This window comes from Chelon labrosus (assembly GCF_963514085.1).
Source record: "Chelon labrosus genome assembly, chromosome: 5".
Lineage (NCBI taxonomy): Eukaryota > Metazoa > Chordata > Actinopteri > Mugiliformes > Mugilidae > Chelon > Chelon labrosus.
In genome coordinates this window covers 22,764,085-22,788,568 of record NC_140341.1, presented here as the reverse complement: position 1 = coordinate 22,788,568, position 24,484 = coordinate 22,764,085, and the positions used below count along the sequence as shown (strand labels likewise).

Below are 24,484 nucleotides of genomic sequence, written 5' to 3'. Positions count from 1 at the left end.
CAATTATTCTTGTCATGTACAGTAAGCCTGGTTTCGAAGAAAATCAAACGTTTTCTTTTCCACATGCAAAAAAAAGAGACAATACCATCACCCCTGTGATCGGCTTACCTCAGCATAGCATTCTTGCCATCGCTTCTTGTGCACCGGACATGTCGTGTCTGGTATCCCACTTCCAGTTCCCATGACATGGGGTACTTGTTGTGCGCATGAGCGTGGTGGTGGTGTTTGTGATGGGGGTGGTGGTGAGAAGACACCGTGTGCAACGTGACTGTATTGTTCTCACTGGAGCTGGTGCTGAAATCCACAGTGGTTCTTCCACTCAATAGGGCATCCTTGTGATGGGGTAGACGGCACTCACTCCAGGCCCCTACTTTAAGGCTGTACTGGTACTCACCCTCCCCAGAAGGGCAGTTAACAGAGCTGGAACAAGTCCTGGTCTCAGTCAGGTTGGGGCAATTTGCCCCTCCATACATTGGCGTGGCCAGGACATGTCGAGTCCGATGCTGCAGGCCAGCACTGCAGGTTTTGCTGCAGCTTGACCAAGATGTGAAGTCTGAAACCACACAGTCCTGAGGGCAGGGGATGAGGCAGGCCTGCTCCACAGGTGGTTTCTGGGAAAAGAACTCGCATATCCTCGAGGTGACAGTGGTTCGATTTGAAGTACGTACACAGTGGACTTTGCGCCTCTGGATTCCATGTTGTGCTGTAATGCACTCAGCTGTCCTCAGCTTCAGCTCATTGGAAAAGAAAGAGACAAGAACACAGCCCCCCCAGTCAGATACCTCCCACTCAAAGAGATCCTGGTGCCAGTCGCACACCTTAAAGCACTGCTTCTGGTTTTCTGGCTTTTCCATGTGCTGGCAATGCGAATGGTGGGTGGTCCAGCCCTCCACGTGGACACACCATATTGTCCTGGTCTGAACCCCACCAGAACCGCACTCCTCCCCAATACACTGACCCCACTGGCCTGCAACAAAGGGAAGACACATGGAGAGGGTGATTTCATTAAGAATGGGAGTTTTAGGGAAAAGAAAGAAAAAAGATTTAAATTGCCGCTATCTGGCAGCTTGCAATCAAGCACAATTCAAGGCCATTCACTTAACCTCCATGATTGCTTTATTCATGAACTGAGGAAGAAAGGAAGAAAGAAACACAAAGCAATCAAACCACTGGCAGACGTCAATATGAAAAAAAAAATACAAGGTCAGTTTCTCGATCACACCAGACAAGATTTATTTAGGTTCCTGGTTAATATTTGAGACCACCTAAGGTATGGCAGGCAGTTGTTCCTGTTAAATGCCTGGACAGCCACATTCTTAGAATCCTATAGATGTGTCTTTGATTGAAAAAATAAATAAATAAATAAAAAAAGAATTGCGTGATCTTACTCTCACACACTGTGGAATTTGCTTCGTGTGAATCAGTTAACGAATGCTGGCAGAAATTTTACAATACAACCGTAATCTAGTCTTGAAAGAAGTTTCAGCAGTGGAGGAATGTTCGTCTGCGAAAGAGAAGAAATTACACTGTACAGGGTAAAAACCAAAGACAAACCCTGAGAATGCTGATATCTTTAAGAACTGCTACCAACATCACGACTCAAAAAGGTCAACTGAGAAACACGTGGTTAATTAAATTTCACGTCACAGAAGATCTGACAGTTGACTCAGACGATGCCTGAGAGGCTTGCAAAACGAGAAATTCAAAGCCGGAGGAAGGGGTCAGTCAGCAGGCTATTGTCTCAGCATACAGTTTCTTCTCAGACGTACATTTTGCCCCAGTAACATTTAACATTGCAAATTCTGAAGCACACAGTAGATACCATAAGCACAATTTACTGGTAGACTATGTTTGCTGTTTGTGCTTGTTTGGAATTATAACTAAGGAGCAAAGTTGAGCACAAAAGTGCAAACTCTTCATGAAAACACTCAGTCCGACAGAAAGTGGCAACTTTATTTTTAGGTACACGCCATCATACCTGAGTTGTGATGCGTCTGATTTCTTCTGCCTAAAACTGAACGGCACTTGGAAGTCGCTGCTTGGGAACATGAAAGACTGTGCTACAAAACCACAGCCGCGATAAGTTATTTTGAAGATCTAGCAAATAGTGGGAAGTAGAAGTACTTTGTGGTCCGAGACAGAACAAAATTGCTGACACCTTTTTGCCGCTGTGAAAACTTCCATCAGCTTCAAACTGTAGCTTAAAATGTATTGCTTAAATAAATTCAAGCTGACCACAGACTCCGTTGCTGCAAAGATGTGAAGTACCAACAATTCACAGGCTCATTGCAGTCCAGTAGTAAGTATATGGTAAAAGCAAAAGCAAAACTGTGTCAAAATACAATGAAAGGGTAGAGGCGGAAGCTGCAACACCACCATCATAAACATACCGTAGGAAATGTAGATTTTACATTAAAGTGCTTATTAATTAAACAGAGCTGGTTATAATTTGTATATAACCTTCTTTACTTGGTTATTGTAAATTTTTTTTAATGGATGGAAGTGGATTTTTCTTTTTGCATGCATCAGACTCTGTGTCGTTCCTTTGTCCTGTAGCTTTCCTCAAATATGTGCACAATCTTTAGTTTAATGTTACTAAAAAGCTCATTGTATATTATATATTTTTTATAAAATGCTAAAAATAAAATTGTGAGAAACAAAAAAAATTGATTTTTCAACCTTGTCCTCATCCTCAAAAGAATCAAAATGAGAAGGGAAAGAGATCAATTTGCTGATACGGTGGGGTTATCTACGTTATCAGTCACGTTCACTCCTCATCCAGTTATTTTGCCACATGCTATGAAAAAGATAATTTGATTCATTTCTTCTAATTGGAATTAAATTGATGTAATAATGAGATCCTACTGTTTCCTAAATTGCTTTTGAACGACAACCCACTCAAACTGTTTTATGCCTTTTTGTGCCAGAGGAATCTCTTATTAACACTTTATTTCCTGGCCAACAATCAACATGTCAAAGCTGCTTAGAAGCAGTTGCTTTCTTTCCATGCTTCAGGGGGACATATTTTAAACTGCCTTTTCTTTTTTTTTCTTTTTTTCACACAGTTCAACGAAGCACATCATTGAGTTTCCTCGCCTTGAGTTAATGAGACTTACTGTAGAACTAATATCATTACTGTGATCTCCATTTCATGTATTTACACTGATTTAAAAGCAGGTACAGCATATGCAAGTGAAAACTGATAACCGAGCTCAAAGAGGAGAAATTTACAATTATCACATTTTAACGCTTTAATTAGCAGGATTTTTCTGTTGTAAAGATGATTGAATGATTTTGCCACTGGGTTGGAAGCAGAGAAAACATGCAAATTGAAACTCATCATGCAAATTAACCTGCAGAGTTGGATCTTTATTTGCATGTTAAGAGTTGCAATTTGCAAAATCAAGATCAAGAGCATGACCATCTTCCTTCGTGAAAATCACTGACATCATTATAGATAAACATACAGCATGCTGGTTGGGGGTACACACTGACAACGCCTTCAAAACATGTATGTGTACTATAGTTGTTTTTTTAATTTTCAGTATTCCAGCTCTATTCATTCAGAGCTGGAGTCGTAACTCAATTTTTCCAAGGCAAGAATTTTTTTTCTTCCAATGCATACATGTTAGATACAAAGATTGGAATCTTTCTTCCCACATAAGTACATTTAGCACTGATGTATGGCGGAAAATATATGATTTGCAGTGACCTATTTAAATTGTAATTTCTCAGTGTTGCCATGCAAATCTTTTAATTGCCGTTTATACGCTTTTTGTCGCTATTAAGACGGAGAACAGCACACAGTAACATGAAGGAAGGAAGAAAGACTGGACTGACTGGAGACACAGTGGAATGATTTAGGATGAGGTGAGGGGGTTCCCTGGGGAGGGGCTGTAGTTGGTTGTGTTACACAGCTACTTCTGCTAATGGGATCCTGCTGTGGGTAGCGCTGGCTCTGAGATCAGTACTGACCACAGTAAACCAACAACTAACAGGCAAGACCCTGGCTTTATTGATTGTTCTTTCTTTTCTTTTGTATAGATCATAGGCAAGGCTGGAAGAAAAATAAATAAAATATTAAGTCGCATTAGCCTTCTTAAGCAGAGGGCCATGTGAAAATAAAGGCTGGATATTTTATGTACTGTAGGCTACAGAGAAAATAACCTTGAAACTGGCTGCATTAAACAAAACTGAAGAGTAAATGCACAAATGTGCATGTGCACATGAAAAACTCTCATATAGTGGTGATGACACAACCTCTTGTGCCAGTTATATGCATTGACAAAAGTGGCTCTTCACTTAGGGACAAGCATATTGTTCAGTTTTCGAACAGTGTTGCACTTCCAACATTGCTTCTTGGCACGGTGCTACAAAGCTGAAGAGACCCCAAATATTACATATGGGCTACACCCTAAAAATAGACACGAAAAGCTCCACACAAAAAAAGGATACAGTAGGATCAGTAATTCACAGCTGAGCTTAAAGACCCCCAGTGTCAACACAGCACATGTCCTTCTTGAGAGCACAGCCCCTGTGGTCACTGGCACTCTTTCATGATAAGCACTCTTTCATCAGCACCACCACCTTCGCTCAATAGTGCTGTTTCCAAACTGTGCCAGGATATGAGTGCGTGATTTATGGAGGTGTGATTGGGAGTGATTCTGCTGCAGGGGGAGCCAGCCAGCACAAGCACCAGTTCATCTCCTAAGCTCCGAATAATCACTCTCTCGATCTGTCAGCATCAGCATCTGTCAGCCCCTCTGGAGTACCCAGTCGCCCACAGCTCCTTCATTCCTGTTGCCTTGCTTACACCTCTGGGGGGCCCTGGTACCCACGGGGCTCCTGCTATATTTACCATTCAATTTACGTTCTGCAAACTGAATGCGAATGAGGGGCGAGAGGCTGAACAGATTACACTACGATACAGAAAAAGACAGGAATTAAACTTGTTCAGTGTAGCGTGACTGAACGCGCGTTGGCTTTTTCAGCGGTGTTTAGCTGAAAACTTAAGTTGGACAAATGATAGCAAAGCTGTACGATAATGGCGAGTAGCACAACAAAAGCAATCTCCACAGTGCCTCCGAACCAGACAGATGGAGGCAAAGCGGCAGCAAACAAAAGAGCAGTAAACATCGAGTAGTGCTCCATAAAGAGAAAACTGCACTCGCCACTGTTGAATCTCTATGATCCCTTTAATTAGGTTTAGTACAAGCACCACTGACTCAGGTCAGTAAAAAAAAAAAGAAAAGTTGAGGGGTTCTGGATACCTTCCAACTTCATGCCACCATTTTGGGGCTTTTAATGTGCAACACAAAGTATTGCATCCACATATTTTGTGCTAATACTGACCATTTAATGCATTAATTATTTAAAGCAGATGGATTTTAGACCCACAAACATTCCTCAGTAACGACACAATGACATTTTTAGCCTGCTACATCTCGCAAAGCTTCCTTCTGCTTTGTTCCACAAATCCAATTGAGCTCATTGTAAAAGAAACACATCAGTTATGTCAGTTCTGGACAGAACAACAAAATCACTCTCATCAACATGAAATGTAGTTAGTAAATTACCACTGTGATACATACACACATCAAGGTTTTCTCTCTACGCTGCAGCTATTTGTGCATTTCCTCACGAACACCTGCCGGGCTTACTCGCCATCCATCTTCAACTGCTCTCCCCGAGTTGAGCTTGACTGTCTGGATACGTGCGTCCTTTGTTGCAACACTTTTTAATTAAATGATACCTATGCCACTGAGCCTAATTACGCGCGGAGCCGTCCCCCATGCCACACTTCCATCAGCTGTAATTTATGAGCAGCGAGGTGCATCCTCAGTTACAACATTCATGTATGCAGAAATTCATCAGATTACCATCAGGCAGTCAATCCATCTCCACAACGCCTGAATCAGCTCGTTTTAACCAAGTGTTTACGTAGCAGGTTAGAAGGAAATTTATGAGATGTGAGCTAAAAAATCATCACCGGGTAAATGATATGACAAAAACAGTCATCACCCAGAATCTAAAACTAAGCTTTGCGTGATGATATAAAATGAGCGGCTTCTGTGCGATGTCCGACTGTACCGCTTGAATATAAATCATTTATTTTCATAAAAGCTCAATAAGTGAAAGTATTGTGAAATTTGTTTTTTGGATTGTTGAGGTACTCAGTGCAGCTTGTATTATCCTCAGGCAAAGCATCAAATGCACCTTCAATATCCCGATCTAATGAACTTCTTACCTTGGGACTGCAATACTACACACATGCCCCCGAGAAGGCTTTAGTTATAATTTAGTATTCAAGACAACAGAGTCAATGCCAGCCCTACTGAATGGCTAATCACTAAATGAATGGCCAACAGTATAAACCAGACAACACTAATACATGTTGAGCCCATTGAGACTAAAACTCTGCGATGCAAACTCCAAGTCAGCCAGAGAGTATCACTGTGAATTGTGTTACAATGAGACATTTCCTGCTATTAATGAAAATCTGATTGTTGAACACGTGAATAACTAAACGGAGTGACTGAAGTAGATGTGACTGTAAAAAGAAATATTCTGGATAAACCATAACACGGACACTACAAGCTGCTCCTCTCTGACTGATCTCAAATCAATGCTGCTGTAAACCATGAGGATCATTTTAAAACCAGCATGAAGACTTCTGGATGAATATCAATCAATCACACAGTGGAGTAAGGAACCACGGAAATAGACGGCAAACAACGTCATAATGTGGACCCACAAGATATAACAAATGTTACATGTATAATGAAGCAAGTACAGAATAAGGTGTTGATCTGGCCTCCAAATTCACTCGATCCCAAACTGATCAAGTATCTGTGGGATGATCCACAGAGACCGCTCCCCTCAACCCATAGGACCCAAAGGGCCCCACTAAAAACATTCTGTTGCCAGACACCACTTGCCTGACTTGGCAGAGCAATGGACACTATGGTGAAAACAAGACGAGACAATCATGGTGGCTAGTAACACAAACTCTTCTTGATCAATGGAGAATGTTAAAATCAATCGATTAACGTCTTTTTTCATATTTTGTGTGCCTTGAGACTGAATGGAGAGTTCAAAAATACTGAAAAGCGTGTGCAAAAGAAAATGTATTTTTGCCCAACATCAGTTGCAGGCAAGAAGTAAATATGGCAGGTCAACATTTTATCACACAACCACACTTAAAGATAAAAGGCTATGGCAAAACTAATATCATTTTTTACATTTTCATAAATTCATGCCAAAGCCACAGGTTTGTAGCCGTACTGCAGCATGGAACCTTGTCAATCATAAGCGCATATTCGCGTTCAACTCATGTGAAAACTTTGCTCAGAGGAAGCTCAACAAAGGTTCATCCGTATGTGTGACTGGATATGCACAGATGAAGAGTAAGTTTGCATTTCTTATTTTCTTCTCTGCCAGACATTTTTCCAGGTCACAGCTTTAGTCACATTTGTCTTTGGTTTTACTCCGTATATATAACCTGCCAGCAGCGGGCTGTCAGAGAGTTTCAAATGGTTGCTGCTGAAAACAAGGGCTCCTTCCTTTTAAGTCAAGAAAACAAACACGAAAGGGTAGGTGGATAAATAATCTAAAAACAGCAGACATTAACATTATTTCCCCGGGTTACCATGTCTTTGTGATAAAGATCCTTGACTTTATTACAGGTAGTCTGGCTAAATTTAATGACTGAGGTGGTCAGTGTGGAAGCTGCACTTGTTTTTGCAGATTAAATTTATAGGAATTCCTGATGCTTGCTGAGAAATGTGGTTATGGTGGTACTGCTGGACATGGCTGCACTATCAAGTAAGTGGTTGAAAAATATTGTTAAACTGAGAATTTTAGACGTAGCTACTTTTCCTTACATATTATTTTAAATCGGTTTCCTTGGTAAAATGTTATCAAGAGTGTCTCATAAAAGTTGCAACAGCTTTTCAGATAATATTCGGCTATGTGTAATATTGCACAATACAGCAGGGAAGTAGTTTTTCAACACTCTGGTTCAACAATAAATCCAATTCTAGTGACATCTCTTTTTTTTTTCCTAATAGTAATTGTGCCATGTCCTCCTGTCTCGCTAAAAATATGCTCATGGTCAAATCTAGACAGGGTTCACAAAAATCAATGTTCGGCTGTTCTGTTAACTAGCCTTGAGAGACCTTGTAGCTCATCTACCAAGCAGATATTGTATTTCCTCTAAGATGTCATCTATACGCATCGATCCCACTTTTGATTTTAGATTGGAAAACCCCTCTGGTGATTGCGCTGACCATCAGTGTTTACATTTATAAATGCCACAGCATTTCATTTGGCATCTCTTTAAGACATGAAAAGTAATGGGTGTGTGTGTGTGTGTGGGGGGGGGTGCTATACCTCGGCAGTGATCAGAATCTTTTTCTGTGTAATTGCTTGTCTCATGTGGTCTTCTCAAGTCCCTGAACCAGCCAGTGTAGAGGTGACAAGTAATTGGATAGGATGTCATTCACTGCTCTGTCTCACTGCCTTCCGCTGACCTGGGATTTCTCTCCTGTAAGCACAGGAGCAGAACTAATGGCCATATCTACAGGCAGCAACCTGAGGAAAGACCCTGGTGTTTTGATAATGCAGGTGACCAAGGCCACGACAGGACAGAGATAAATGTGGCAATTGCATCCGCCATATACAGTAGCTGAAATATCTTCTGATTATTCTGGGGGAAAAATAGTTAAATCCAACTGTGCATCCAAGGAAAAATTTATGATGCTTTCACCTATGGGGATCTGAGGAAAGGAATAACTGATTCACTCAGTATCACAAAACTACTGTAAATAATAAAAAAAGTTGTTCCTAAACTGTTTTTGTGTGTGCCTGTGTCAGGCTGCATCCTGCTGGGGATGGCTGCTGCTGTCATTGCTATGGGGTTGGGGTGTCTGATCTGGTCTAGGTGGGTGGTATGTGTCTAAGCCAAATGTTTCCCAGCACAACAATGTATTGTCACAAGATGGTCAGTGTTATTCACTTCTCCTGCCAGCGGTTTTAATTGTTGTGGCTGATCGGTGTATATGGACGTCTAAAAGTGGATCCGGGTGCGCACATCCAAATAAAATAGTTCAGGTGCTAGACAAAAAGGATATATATTGAAAAAATGTGGTCTGCACACTGTGTATGCTCCAAGTGCAATTTATTTATTTTAAACAGGCAACGTTTCAATCCTATGGGATCTTCATCAGACCATCGGTGTATATGACCTAATGTCACATCACCGGCTCAAACGTCTTCCAGTTAACTGAATGATGATGCAGTTTACTTAGAGAGGGTTAGCACTTGAAAAATCCATTTGATGGTTTGGGAATAATAGCAGCAAAAAGTAGATCTGAACAGAATGTATTTGGTGCTTTACTTATCATAAGGGTTTGAGTGGCACCTTGACATATTTGTTTCTATGGCGCAACATCTTCCGTAGCTCGATTTAAGTGTTTATTGCAGAAACACCCAAGAGGCATTCCCTGAGATGCTCTCAGATTGAGCAGCAATTCTTGAAGTGCTGCTCTGTTTTTGTTCAAGTGTCGTGGTGCCAGGTCTAAGTTTAGACAACCGAAAACTACCTGGTAACGTTCACTGAAAGTTGGTTTTATCAAAATATGTAATGACTACATGTTTATATAGCGGCAGCTTTTTTTTTAACTCGGAGGGACTTTTTTTTAAGCTATTTAATGGATTGCTTTCTTTTTATGGCCCATAGCGTCACTGTTTGGTTCACTCTCACCACACTTATCAGCCCGTCTTATCAACTCAGTGTGTTTCCAGCTGCAGCAGGCAGCTTCATTTTCTAGGAAAAGCTTTGATGCTCGCTGTACGCTACCTGCCAAGAACCAAAACGGCAGAAAGAACACGCTGAAGTTGGAGGAAGCAAAAAGTGAGCTCAAAAGGGAGTGAATTGTGGAGTTATTCATATTAACAGCCAGAGACGCAAGTGAATGCTTATTCAAAACTTTTTTTAGTTTTGCTCCATGCCTGCTGTATGTGCAAATATACAGCTCTTCCATAAAACTGTTTTATAAGGCAATAATATGTCAGTGCTGTGTTTACACCTATTTTCTGCTGCGCACAGCTGGCCAATAAACAAACAAAACACACACACAAAGAAATGAATGCTGTGCAACTGTTGGTGTCGAAGTGTTGTGTCTGCCAATTTTACTTGGATGGAAGTATGCCAGGTAAAAGCCAAACATACAGGCAAAGGCTGCTGGCACTTATGGAGTAAGTTGCCCCTGACAGATGAATCAAATATAGAGTTGTTTGGCACCAGCAACAGGAGACCTGCAGTTCAAAGGTAGCTTGAGGAGAAGAAGTTGGTGGAAATGTTATAGTTTGCGATAGCCTCGGGGACTGGGCAGCTTGCCGTCATTGAATTCTGCATCATATCAGAGAGTGCTTGAAGATAATCTGAGGATTCTAAGGCCATCTGTCTGAAAGTCGAAGTAAGACCTCAACATTCAGACAGATGGTCAACTTTCTACCAGTCAAACTTTTCTAGACACTAGTGGACTACTAGTTTTGGACTTTTTCCTCAGAGGAAGAAACAGATGTCGGAATAATTCTTACTAGTTATACTAATGATGCGGTACTGAGGTTCAAGTGTATGGCCTTTAACTGTAGGAATTGTTTCTAGTGGGATCAAATATGTCACCCAGATATGTCCAAGAAAAGCCACCAATGTCAGTGGTGCATGCTTACTTTTTACACTACATTAGGCAACTGTATGGTGTACTTGAAGCTGTTTGGTAATACAGAAGACGAGAGAAAGTTACACCCATTAGGTCTATTTGTTCAACACTGTTCTATAAATGTGCAGCATTCAGTTTTTGCAGCATCGGGTTATTTACTGTAACTCAACTGCAAAAGCCTTAAGTGCACTGAATAATTTATGTAAGTAAGTGTTCTGACATATAGTGAGGGAACACTTGAACCTGCATGCACACTAATTGCCATCTTTGTCTCTCTTCTTCAGAATATGTACCATGACTAGAGGGAAAGTACACGTCAGGAGGGTTCTTGTCTTTTATCATCATCAGCTTCTCTTCAGTTATTTGGAGCTGTGATTCATTTACATTACACTTTTATGAAGAGGCTAAGGGGTTTGATTTTCAATAGGGGAAATCAGGATCAGAAGAATGAATGCCCCCGTATTGATAGCCTCATCAAGATTATCCTCATTGTTCTTTAAAATGCTTTTTGCCTCAGGAAAATGTTTTTGAAAGCTTTTCTGTATGTAGGATTTTAACAGGAGTGATTTTTTTTTTCTTTTAATAAACCACAAAATGGCCTCGGTGCTCAGCTGAGGACCAAATCTATGAGAAGCCAAGATAGTTCCCCTGACATAAGTAGTGATTACCCAAGTCAGGTGGCCTGCAGAGTGTAACCTGCAGAGGCTAAATACCTCACCTCTCCTCCATCTGTCATTTGTGTTCCCCGTGTCCCTCAGTTATTAATCAGATGCTCCCTCATTTTATGGTTATCTGTGGGAGGTCAAATAAATAATGACTGGACAAAATTACAGTTTATAGCACCCCTACTGATACTCATCCAAACTTTGTTCATTTTACCATGACTGCTAGAAAGCACTTTTTTTTTCCTTCCCTGACTTCTAAGCAGAAGTTTAAAGCAGTTGGACTTCTTCTAGTGCAAAAGAAAAAAAAAAAAATAGCAGTATGCTGTCAAATGTGAAATTGAAAAGCCACTCAATATACTCTGTAAAGCTGATGTATAGCCTGCCGTACATTGATACCCACATAGTCACCGCAGCCAAAATACAAAACACAAGTCTCTGCCCTGTCTTTATCTGGGATCCAAACAAAACCATCAGCCACTGTGCAACCAAGGTAGTTGTTATCACTGAGTCTATTAGAGATGTGCAGACACCCTGGATTCCATTCCTCTGGGAGACTTATTGGAATGGACGGAAAACTAATGGATAGTCTGGGAGTTCTGATAGTTGGAGGTGTACCTTCCTTCATCTCCCTCAGATAACAGGGAGGACACTCTGACTGTGGTGTGCAAATAAGCCAACCGATATGGGAGACGGCTCGTACGGACTGATATGTAAGTCAGTCTGTAACAGTTACAATCCATCATTTTGGTCCAGGCAGAAATATCGAATAAGTAATAGGAAAAACTGCTGTGACATTTTATAGAGGCATTCATTGTTCCCAGACGATGAATCTTACGAAGTCGTGCGATTACCTCGTCTTTCACGTAGCAGCACTAGCAGGCTGAAGCGTTTATTCCACCATGCTGTTTTGTGTGCAAGGTACAGAGAATGAATGGGACGGCTTCGCCTTTGCGGCTCCGTGAGCTGTGCGGAGGGGAGAGGCGGCTTCACAGTGCGTGTGACATTAGACACCAAAGTGTCACCACATTACACGTTTGTTTCCAGAACACCGGCATGCAATCTGAAAGCACACACTGGGGCAGCATCATGCTGGCTGTGTTTGGTTTACTGTGGATGAGGGAAGGCGAGAAAAAAACAGCATAATGTGGGGGGGGCTTTTTAGCAGCATTATAGCCCCATTTCTGAGTTTAAGGGCCCACAATCAGGATAGATGTCTGTACTAGTAAAAGAAAAAAAGATTTTCTGCTGTACCAGACACATGCGAGACACAAGGGGAAAACAAGGTTGATCTTATGGCAGCAAGCATTGTCAGAATAGTGTTGCTACAAATTGTTTCCATAAGGGTTCAAGTGTTCCTGACTAAACTGTTGACTCAATTGAAAAGGAACAGTCAGTCAACAGTTCAAAACTGAAAACAAATATTTCAAAGGCTGGTTGATAAATGTAACTCCAGCTATTAAACACTGCCCTTCACCTGCCGTACCTGCAATGCAACCGTGTGTCGTTTACCGATTGGTTGTAAGAAAACAAGGAATTTTTTTTTTTTTTTTTTTTTTTTAAAGAACTGCAGCTGTGAAAAGAGTACGTCTCCATTCTTGAATACACTGAAATAAGAAAGGCAGTTATGTAAGCGCGCATCGGGGAGGGGGATGTGGGTGTGATATTGATTTTAGACAACATTAAGCCTGGTGCAGCCCATCCTGACTGGCAGCGTGGCTTGTATTTTATGGCTCACAACTCAAATTAGAAACTGAAACACACGGCTCTTAGTGTGGATTGAATATGCACCACACTCTACTAGCATATCTATTGACACAATTAATAAATGTAATACAACAGACTCTGTTCCCAAAGTAGCAGACTGGCCTCTGAAAGCAACAACGCTACTGACCTAAAGATATGTTTCTAACACTTGGCTAATGTTATGAGGGGTAGGGGTCTATTTATTTAGGTTTGTTGCCTCAAAGTCCAAAAATATTAAATCAACATTGACTCTCCAGGGTGAAAGGTGTTTCACCCATTCACATCGCGTCTGTTTGCTTCAGTCTGTATACTTCAGTCTGTATACTTCCTCACCTGACTTCCTTAAACCTTTCTGCGAGAAAGGGTTTCCTGCCAGAAAGGCTTAACCGTGAAGGCAAACTTCTCTCTTCTGCACCTAAAGTGACCTGGCACATCTTGCAGTGTGGTCACCTCTGTTAGATGTGTTTACTTTCGGTCTTCATGTGGGTCTGACTGAGACAGATTCGCAAAATCCCCACTGAACAAAACCTGAACTTAAATTTAAATCTCACATTACTGCTACAGAGGGTGTTTTTTATCAAAACTTAATGGATCCATCATATCTTAGTGCTGTGATGACCCCTTAAGTTTATTTAATTGAAACATACCATATTAAAGGGGAATTACTGTTTTTTTAGAGGCTGCGTTTCGGTGCCCCATTCACTCCAACTATATGGATATACGCAGATCTAATGACACCAAAGTTATATGGGTGAGTAAATGATCATATTTTATGCCAGAAATAAGGTCCAGGTTGTAAGAAACGGTAATTCCCATTTAACAAGGCAATTCCCTGGTAAATCACACTCTCTGCTAGGCATAACAGTAAACCGTATCAATGGCCTGTTTTGTTTTGTAAAATATGAAATTAATTAAAGTGAGCGTGATCTTTCTTATGCTCATAGTGTAAATAAGTTTTGGTTTTGGTCTTAAGGATGGTCATGATGGCTATTGTTTGATTATAGCTGGAGCTGATACCTTGGATATTCATGAGAACTAATAAAAGTGATTATAGTGACTATATTACAGTGTGTCAGAAAATGTGATACATTAGCATCAAGTGCTTCTTTAATTGTTATGTCAGATATTTCTAGTCTGTTTTCCTTCACATTCTTCCTTTCAGTCCGTATACGCCGTCAGACTTGTCAGCTAATGACACTCTAGCGTACACCGAACAGTATGTACGGGCTACAGTCTATTTCTGTGCCCATAATGAGTTCTGCTTATTAGGTGGACACACATTCTCACTCCAGGTACCATGAAGATGATCTGACTGACTGTCTGAAAGTCTTATTTAAGTCATGAGTACCTAGCAGTGCTGTATGCTAAAGTGAAATCGTGCCATTTAAATATGTAAACTTGTTCTGGTGTCATTGTGTGAACAGTCACTTAACCCTCCTGTTGTGCTATGGGTCAAACTGACCCATAGTGTATGTGTCAAAAATGTAAAAGTACTGAAGTTAAAAAAAAAATAATTTCGGTATGCAACTTCTGCTTGGCTTAATTAGTGTAATCAACATATAAAATGAAAATGGTTCATTTCACATATTTGAAAGAAAACAAATCAGTCAAAGGGAAGCTAAAAGGAGTCAGAAGTGTCTCATACGGTTTGTTACTATTTATTCTCTTGATAAAGTGCTGACACTCTGCAGGGGAGGGACAAAACATATAAAGATTCTCTGCATGGGAGTCCTACCAACATTACACTCTGCAGCTTCATATGACGTGCTCTCTGCTAGAGCTTTAAAAACGAGCAGCAGAGGTAAATGGGTGACAGCCCTGGAGGCTCTGGAACTCATTTTTCATCATGACAGGGAAATAGAGGAAGATGCGTCTGAAGATGAAGACCATCTTCAGGTCAGTTCTGAGTCTGATGATTCTGATTATGAACCAAATGAGGAAACTGCTATTCATACTCCTCCAAGCAAGACATTCACATCAAAAAATGGTGAAATACAGTGGTCTGTCTCCCAAATATGTGTCAGGCAAAGCTTTCTGCAGAAAACTATTAAAAAAAAAACTATTAAAGATGGTGGCAGGACCTACTAGGAAGTCAGCCCGCAAGTCAGCTAAATCTGCAAATCCTCATTTGTCTTGATTTTAAGTCAGTGGGTTAATTTGACCCCGAACAGAGGTTTTCTCGTGTTAATTTATCAACGTACAATGATTAAAGACAAATTTTCAAAATGTAAAATAAAAAAAATGGGGAAAAAAATCAATGTCAAGAAAATGCATCATAATTTATATTTAGGTCTTTCCAGTGCACGTTAAAAAAAGTTTTAACATTTTGTGAAAAATTTGTGAATTATCCTCACTGAGCCATGATCGGTGAGAGGTAAAGAACACCATTGCACTAAATATTGAGTCAGATGGTTAGTAATGGAGTTAATAATAGATATAAACAACGTTTATTGCGATTCCTCTGGTTTCTGACACTTTTACTTAATTAAACATCATTAAACTGACCCAGGAACATCATAACTCTTCCTGGGTCAAACAAGCATCGGTTTGGACTCTAACCTATTTAGCAAAGGCCCCACTGCAGGTGCCTTATAATTCTAGACTGTAAACACATTTTGGGATTACCTTCAAGTCAGGGTTGTGCCAGCTCTGTGGATTGCAAAGGCAAATGCCTTCCACCAGCCAAGCTAACGCGGATCAGAAACAGATACTTTCTGACATTTGAGGGTCCACTGAACATGATCAAGAGCATTTCTATGTGAGTATCTGCTTAAAAGATTACAGAAATCATTCACTGACCAATTTTCTCACCCAGCTGATCAGAGAGTTTTCTAGCCACTTATGTTTTTGAGAGCTCAGCCATTAAAAGCTTCTTCAGAGTCCACCTGTCCTCCGTCCGCAGTCATCATAAGCCACACAGATTCAAAGACAGCTGGATAATAAAATAAAACTACAATATATCCTGTTTGTAGGTAGCCCCTGATTTTCACAGTGATTTATCTTCAGAGAAACATGACCTGTCACCCAATATGTACTCACACAGTCAGTATTCTGCTTAGCAAGAATATACTAGGTGGCTGGGCACCAATTCAAGAGATATAGTCATTAGTTTGGTTCATGGCAGCACAGAGTAAAAGTCTCATCAAATTTACAAGGCGTCTTCGTTTTAGGAGCGTGAATGTTCACAGCCAGTGTTTGGCATGCACAGAAAGACAGAAGCAATCACATCACAGTGGAGGTAATAAAAGATCAAACATCACTCCACAAATCCTAATTAAAAGTTCACCTGGCTTCTTTCCTCATGATTAAGTGCTGGGCGTCTGGGGTAAGACAATGATGCATGGTGTATCCAACTTAATTAATGTATGTGTTACAGGTTTCCTGCAAAATTAGATCCTGCCAAACCTAAACTTAAGCGTCCTTAAGTCCACTTTCACAGAACACTCTAATCATCATTTTAGAGGATTTGCCAAAGCACATGTGCCATTTTGTGTGTGTGTGTGTGTCTGGGATCAATAAAAATGACTTTCAGAAGGCTGGCATCTGTGGACGTTTCTGATCTGATAAAGTCTGATAAATGAGCTTGCTCTCAATCCCATAACATCAAATACTGCCATTTCATTAAAACTACTTGCTTTGCAGAGATATGCAAAGGTTGCCCTTCAGCAACGCGTGAAGCACGGGTTTGAAACTGACTCCAATTTCAAACCTCCACCCGAGAGCAACATAAGACAACATGAAATCCAAAAATAAAATGACATTCAGTGGAGAAATACTGGTCTCAATACAGAGCACAAACCCCAGCAGGTGAAAGTCCTGTGGACTTCATCAGTCCACTGATGTTGTTTGAGGGACTTTGCCAGTGTTTCATTTTGATGCCTTATATTACTGCAGGTCAGTTAATATCTGAATATCTGAGTCAAACCATGTGTATCACAGCACCAACAGTAAAGGACAACCGGTGCATTACTGAGACACCAGCAACTTTGATAAAACAGCTGTATTTGACAGCCTGGGATTGAAAACATATTGGATAAAACAAGATGTTTTCATTATGAGGGAACACATGTCCAGAGATAATAGGAAGAAAATTAGAATTTGTGCTATTTGTACTCTAGTACAAATAGGGAAAGAACAATACCAAACAAACACACTGAGAAAGTGAAGCATTGCCCTTTTTTTTCTAATAATATCCACTCTCTCTTTCCTGGAACATTGTCCTGCCTGAATTATCCACTGATCTTCAAGAAACTTTCGGCTGTAAATCCAGATAAGTATATACAGGCTTCGGTCTATTTCTGTTTCTATAATGAGCGTAGCTTGTTAGATTGACTCACTGGTTCACTCCCTGTAGCACCCATGAACCCCTAATGACAAGAATGATGCGATGGTCAGATGGTCTTGTTTTAATCATGAATACTGAGCAGTTCTGTATGTCACTCTTAATAAGAGGAAGGCCTGATGTAAATGGAATTACAGCCGTGCTTTGATCCATGAACATAATTTGACTGACCTTCTATTGTCAAATTAACCAGTCTTATTCAAGTACTCACTACTTGCTCGGTTATAGGTGTATGTTTGTGCGTCAGGGCTTTGTTTCATAAAAAGGAACTGTGAAAAAATACTTGTCCTTACATACACATATTTGTGTAAAATAGACAGTGCACAGAAAGATGGTTGATTGAAAATCTCTCTTGTTGTTCTCGTAATTATAGATCTTCATATATATTTGATGATTAAATATGTTACCGTGTGCTGCTTGTGGAGTCACTGAAACATTAAATTCTGTATGTGTGGGTTTTAAACATTATCGTATGAGAGAAGTCAGCTGAGGTTCCTTTATAACTTCATCAACTTTTGAGTTTCTGCCCAAACTAGAACTACACACTGCACTTCATTTGGGATGAGTAGCATCTTTGAATTTTCTGACTTTGTCATTGAGTTCTGCCATTCACTCACTCAGGACTCATGCTACCAAAAAAAAAAGCCAGTTTGAGAGAGCCTGATCCCTGATCAAGGAAAGCCCCCCAAGCACCCCGACAGCAAAACCCACCAGCACCCTTTTCCCATCACTGTTTATCATTACAATAGTCTTCTCTCCCCTAGTTACATCTTATTGAAATGCAACTTTGTGAGAGCCTCATTTAAATCTCTGTGAACTGCGCTCCCACTCAAGTTCAACATTACAACTTCAGGTTTATGAAATCCAATATTTTTTTTTCAACAGAATCCAGCATTTGAAGTCCAAGGAGATGCACTCCTGAGGTAAAGTCATTTTTCTGACAGGAATAATTATAAAACCATTTGTGCTAGCTCCCCTTAGTCTCACTTATGAGACCACTGCAGCAACAATTTGACATAATTCCGTTTGAGATAAATTTGGATTAAATTTGGACTGAACCAATTATTTGTTTCATGGGGGAATTTGTCCAGCCTGAAATTAAAAAATTTCATGTTGCAAAATAGTGGCGGGCTATTTACACACCATGCCATGGTCTCATTCATATTTGCCTGCTATTTTTGCATAAAGATGGTCAAAACCTCGATGTAGTCACACATCGAGCTGCTGAAGAGTGACTTTAAAGCTCGTCATGTTGCCGTCTTGGCAGTGGATGACTCTATTTAACTCCCAGAAAGTTCAAAACTAGTCAAAGAGGTGGATCGTGAGTGGTGCTGAGGTGGGTGGGTGACGCACAGACATACACCTAGCAACCTGAGATGGCACCTGCCTGTCACTCATGCATAACCTGGTATTATTGCAAGTTTTATTAGGTGAGATTGGGTGAGTCATGTAAAAAGCCCATAGGTCACCTATAGTACAGTTCACGTAAATTAGGAAAATAGCTCCAGAGACAAAAGCTTTTTCTCTACCAAGTTCTGAACATGTTTATTTTGGCTGTAAAGTTGGGTATTTTAACATGGGACTCTACGGGGATTGACTCGCTTTACAGATCGAGCCTCAAGTGGCCATTTGAGGAACTGCAGTGGCACATCCTCAATTCCTTCTTTTTTTCAGCCCTGGAGGTTGCTGCTTGTTTTAATTTTAAGGATGAACTTTATTAACTTTTTCCATTAGCATTTCATTTGTCATCATGGCAGTATTCCAATCTGGCCAGTGTATCTGCAAAACTGATGACATTTCCCCCAATCAGCTGCACTTTGCTTGTAGTGTTAATAAGCACGCTTCACACACAAGACCCAGATGGTGAACATTGCCTACAGCAGTGTATTAAAGGATGCATGGATGCAATTATAGTTCAACCACCATTTAGGGTTGAAAGATACACGCTGAAGAGTTACTCTCCATTGTATGTAGTGGAGGTAAAGTGGTCCCTTCCTAACGCAGCTTTACACAGGGAGATTATGAGTGGAGGACAAACTACACAGCCCCTGTTCTGTATTAAAACAGTGTTCAGCAAAAGTCAATATGAGCCGTTGGCAGCCAAAGGTAAGTAAGTGACAACCAGTGCAACGATATACATCTTGAAAAATAAATAATTACAGCATAAGTGCTTTTACAAATTATATTTGTTTTCTTCCACTATTCATGAAATGACTCTCTTTTACCTCATAAGTACAGCATAACATTTCAAACCGTGTCGTCCGAATTGTGATTACTTACAAACCAATTAACAGCCTTGCCGAACAAAAAGAGGATGAAAGGCAAACATTAACAGAATTAATTAAATTGGTTTGTTGTTCCCGCTGAATCCAATAGGTCAATCCAGCGCTTCCAATGCTCTCAACAACAAAGAATTATTCAGCCAGCTCATCCCAGTGCAAAACAAATGAAAATGAACAAAGTGATTGAAAACAAATTAGATGCCGCTGCAATACAACTGGACAGCCAGACTTACAAACAAAACTTTGTTACAAATTAAACAAGGTTGAATGAAAATTCCCAAAACTCATTTTCTGTAACAGTGATATCCAGGTTATCTTAACACTGTTAAAGTCTTTCATGTCATTACTCCCACACTCCAATTCCACATTAGTCATGGGTTGCCAGTGCATTCAATGAGTGATTTTGTCATGGTGGTCATCACAAATCCACTGTCCTTTTGTCTTCAATAATAATCATTAAACACCAAGGTGTCTGGGTCTTGGGTGAGAAAATTGTTCATGAATTTTGAAAGATGAAGCAATTTTGTGCCAAAGCAACGAAATGTGTGCCAAGCCCATGTCGAATTATGTTGTGCGGCTTGTGATGAAGGGAAAAGTGAATAGTTCTGAGAAATCAGTTACCAGCTGCAATAACCTGTAACTACAGATTGCTTCCAACATTCAAAACAAATACATAAATGAGAATAAAAATGAAATGTGATACTGAAGGCAAACTGAGAAATGTAAGTCGTATTGGAATCAGGACACGCTTTCCTGTCAGTCTGATTGTTTGATGTAAAAATGTACAGTCATGTCAGGTCAGGGACAAGTATATAGACGTTTTTTACCCAGCACTGATTAAAGTGCTAAAAACTCACCTTTGCTCATCAAAATATCAATTTTTTTTCCCCCCGTGAAAATAACACCTTCACGACATCAAATAGCTTACATGCAACTACATACCTTTGCCTCACTGAGTATATGTGGACCTATGAATATGCAAATTTGTCTGCACTTCTATCTCCTACGCTGCTCTCCAGCAACCACAGCAGACCTGCTCATCTTCTACTCAGCTAAGCTACCATTACATGTGAAGATCCAGCATTGTCATTGGGAAGGACCACGCTACAAAAAGTCTTTAGAGAAAGTAAGGGAGCTTTCACACGCAGGTTGTTGTTCCAAAACCAGAAGTGTGCCCACTAGGTCGGTATATTTGGGCTAGTGTGAACACTGCAATTACACTCTGTACTGGAGCAAATTAACTGACCTGAGACTGGTTAGAGAAAGTGGTCTCAGAAGCACTTGTCATCGTTCCCTGGGCAGAGCAGCAGTGCACCTATCATATATATATAGTTTTCTAAGAATAGCCTAGATGCTTACACTCATACACTCAATTTTTCTCATTAAAATTATAACTTAAAACTGTTGAGTGTTGAGAGGGGTCTCAGAGTTTTGTCTCGATTGCCTGAACCGAACCAGGGTTAAATATATTTGATCAAATGTTCTCTGATTCAGCGCAAGACGTAGGCGTGAAAACACCCTAACTCCTCTCACAAATTGATGGGATTGGTGCCCAAGGTTCGTTACGACCCTGGCTATCTGAATCCATGTCTTTGAGACTGTCATTGGTATACTGCAGCTCTAAGACAGATGTTGCTATGGTGTTCACTGCTTGTATTGCCGATATACTGTATCTCCTAGAATATAAATAATGCATATTAGCAAGGTCAAAAACTTCACTGGGTTAGGGTCTTTAAAATCTCTGCATGTTAACCTTGCATCTGTTTTGATCACTGGCGGTGTTCAGAACTTACAAACAGTTGGACTTTTAATAATAAAACCAAGGTCTTTGTGACCTAGTAGTTAGCAGTTATGAGTCCAGAGTTATTTTTAGGGGACACACATACTTTGGTTAAATCGGGGAAAGATTTCATTTAAATACTAGCCGTGATAGTTCACAGATATGTTGGATGGCATAACACTAAGTATTCTGTTGCCAATTTGTAATAGATGGATATATTTTCAAGGAGATGGGACTGGCATAGGGTTACTCATGCAAAGTCATCCTGATAACTCCATACTCCATCCCACTTCTAGCAATTAAGCCCAGATTGCATGTATGCATGATTTTTAACTCTCAATACTCTGCTAAATGAGTCACACATGCCGTCATTCAAACTGTATAAATTTGCATTGGCTATTAATACGGGCAGGATAATCCCACGGCAATTTCTTCCTCACAGCCTCTCCCTCTCCTCTCTTGTATATTCTGTTGTGGCTTGTCTGTTGCAGCACAGCGGTTGTTCAAAAGGTAACATAAAACAAACGCTCTTGATCGACAGTGCTCTGCAATCAGAAAATGACTCATGTGGGAGAGTTTCTCAGGTAAGAATCACATCTATTTGGTTTCACCTCGTTGTCTCTTCAGCGTGTTCCCCACTGGGTCAAATACACAGTAAACAGAGAAGGCTATTTTAACAGGTCTCTGTAGAGGCTGCTGTTCAAACACAGAGAACGTTATTAACATTTTTCTTTTTTTTCTCCTATACGGCCCGTAATGCATCAGCAAGGAGTTCTCATCCTCCATAATTCTGAAATGATCTTTTGAGTCAAGTGAAACATTCACCTCGGGAAAGGTATATCATGTCATTAATTATCAAACAATGGGGGCTCTAGCGATAGAAATAGAGTGTTAGAAATGGGAAATCTTATCAGCAGGTAACCTATTTACTTCTAGCTCTGTGTGCACTAGGCTGTATAAGCACTTGTGCTGACAAAGACAGAGCGCTCCAGCACAGAGAGCAGCTTGTCAGGAAGGAAACTGCATCATGAAGAAGATGAACACAAAACAGGAGTGTTTTTTTGTTTGTTTGTTTCTTTAGCATTTGAGTTTTAGCTTCCCTGTATATATTCTTTAGCTTCTGCCTGGACTCATACAGCCTCAGACTGGTTGAGACCTTCAGGCTTTAAGCAAAGAGGAGTTCATCTCATTAAGGCTATTGAAATTACAACAGGCATGTCATATTTTGTTACAGCAGCAAATACATTTTTTTTTTTATCTGCAATTAAAATGAAGCTCCCTCACTAAAGAGCATTTATAGAGGATATTAAGAACCCGGACAAAAATGAGGAACAGAATGATAATATTAATAATGCTATGTGACACCGAGCTTTCATTTTGTTTTGCAGCGTACAGCCAAGGATGTCAGATCCTTTGTCCGATCATTCGGCACAGCGACGATTTACTTTGATGGTCCCTTTATGTGCCTAACACTCACGCAGACATGCATAACGCACAAAGTACAAGGTCACTCACGTCAGCCTCAAAACTCAAGACTCCCAGTGTCTGGTAAGGCATCAAAGAACAGGGCATGCTCCTGCCTGCCAGTGTTCACTGCTGATTTCCTGAATTCTTTGCATTTGGGCCAGTTTACACGGCCGAACAGGAGAATCTCCTGTCAGCAGGTTTACTTCATCTGCATTAAAGAATAGGAAACTGTTGACTAATAAAATTTCTGTATTGTGACTTTTTTTTGTGAGGAACCGTTCTATTCTGAAAATTCATTCTAAATAACGGAATACAGCTTTTAAGGCAGCAAAAATCCTCGAATGAAGTTTGACTCATCAGTCATGTACTACAGAGACTATACTAAAATGGCAACATAAACACTTTTATTCTGTATGTGTTTCTTCATGTACAAGAAGATAAATGGCAGTGGTGCCAAAATCCACATTTACATTTATTTTCACAGTATTTGTCGACATTAGCATAAGAGTGATGTATTAAGGAACACTCTGCACGCATGGGGCTTTATCAGACAAGAATCAGGAGCTCCAGAGAGGCCTTTTATGTATTTCAAAATCAGTATTAATTGAAGCTGCAGGAGCCATTTAGTAATGAGATGACCTTCTATCTTTGATTCCCATCATTTATACAATGACACCCCAGGCTGGATATTTCCAGCAGCTTCTGAACAGAAATCCTTTATAATTACTAATGTCTCCAGTTACCAGTCCAGACTGTGTGTCCTACTTCAATCCTCTTATGGAAAATTTAAACTGTGGATGATTCATCCAGAATTGGAACGTTTTGTATGGGAGTGATGTGAAAGGCCTCCGCTGTTTGAAAGGGACTTCTGAGAGCAGAGCTGCTCTGAAAGCTAACTCCTCTGTGAGAATATTCTCATGGGATTAAGGATCTAACTGCACGGAATCTCCTGCCTTGTGGCTCTCATGAGACTAGCCACTGGCTTTTATGGTAACCTCAGTCAGTTTCCTGCCAGTCAGAAGGAAGGACGCAAGTTCAAAATGAGAGGTTTCAATTGAATAATCAATGCATGAGGCTTTTAAAGAGACATATCACATTCTGTCGAGGTTGCTTTGATCACTAGAATATGCAGTTTGCCATTACAAATATGGTCAAATTTAAATTAGACAAGGCAGGGCAGTAGTTTTTCATTCAATTTATTGCTAGTGTTTCCTGTCAAGGCAATATTGAAAATGCAAAGTGCGTGTCTGAGGGTTTAAAAATGCCCTGTGGGGGAGGGGGGTCATATTAGAGTCTCAGATCAATATCCAGCTTTGAATTTCATTCACCTCACTCCTAATCCGACTGACCTGGTGTGAGTAAAGGCTGATAACAAACCGCATTTATTTCTTTCAATTTTAAAGAAACTGCATTTGTGAAAATTTGCAGGAATTTGCTCAATCGCCTTGCCAAGACGCATAATTGATAGTATAGGAATAGAA

At 40.3% G+C, this 24,484-nt stretch overlaps 1 protein-coding gene across 1 annotated transcript in view; it reads right to left on the bottom strand.

Annotated features, from left to right (window-relative positions):
- Positions 1 to 24,484, bottom strand: part of thsd7ba (thrombospondin, type I, domain containing 7Ba) — a 125,052-nt gene that overhangs the window by 90,964 nt on the left and 9,604 nt on the right. Inside the window, exon 2 of the mRNA XM_084545149.1 lies at positions 109 to 967. Within this exon, the coding sequence (XP_084401275.1) occupies positions 109 to 967 (859 nt within the window). The remainder of the gene's footprint in view (positions 1 to 108; positions 968 to 24,484) is intronic.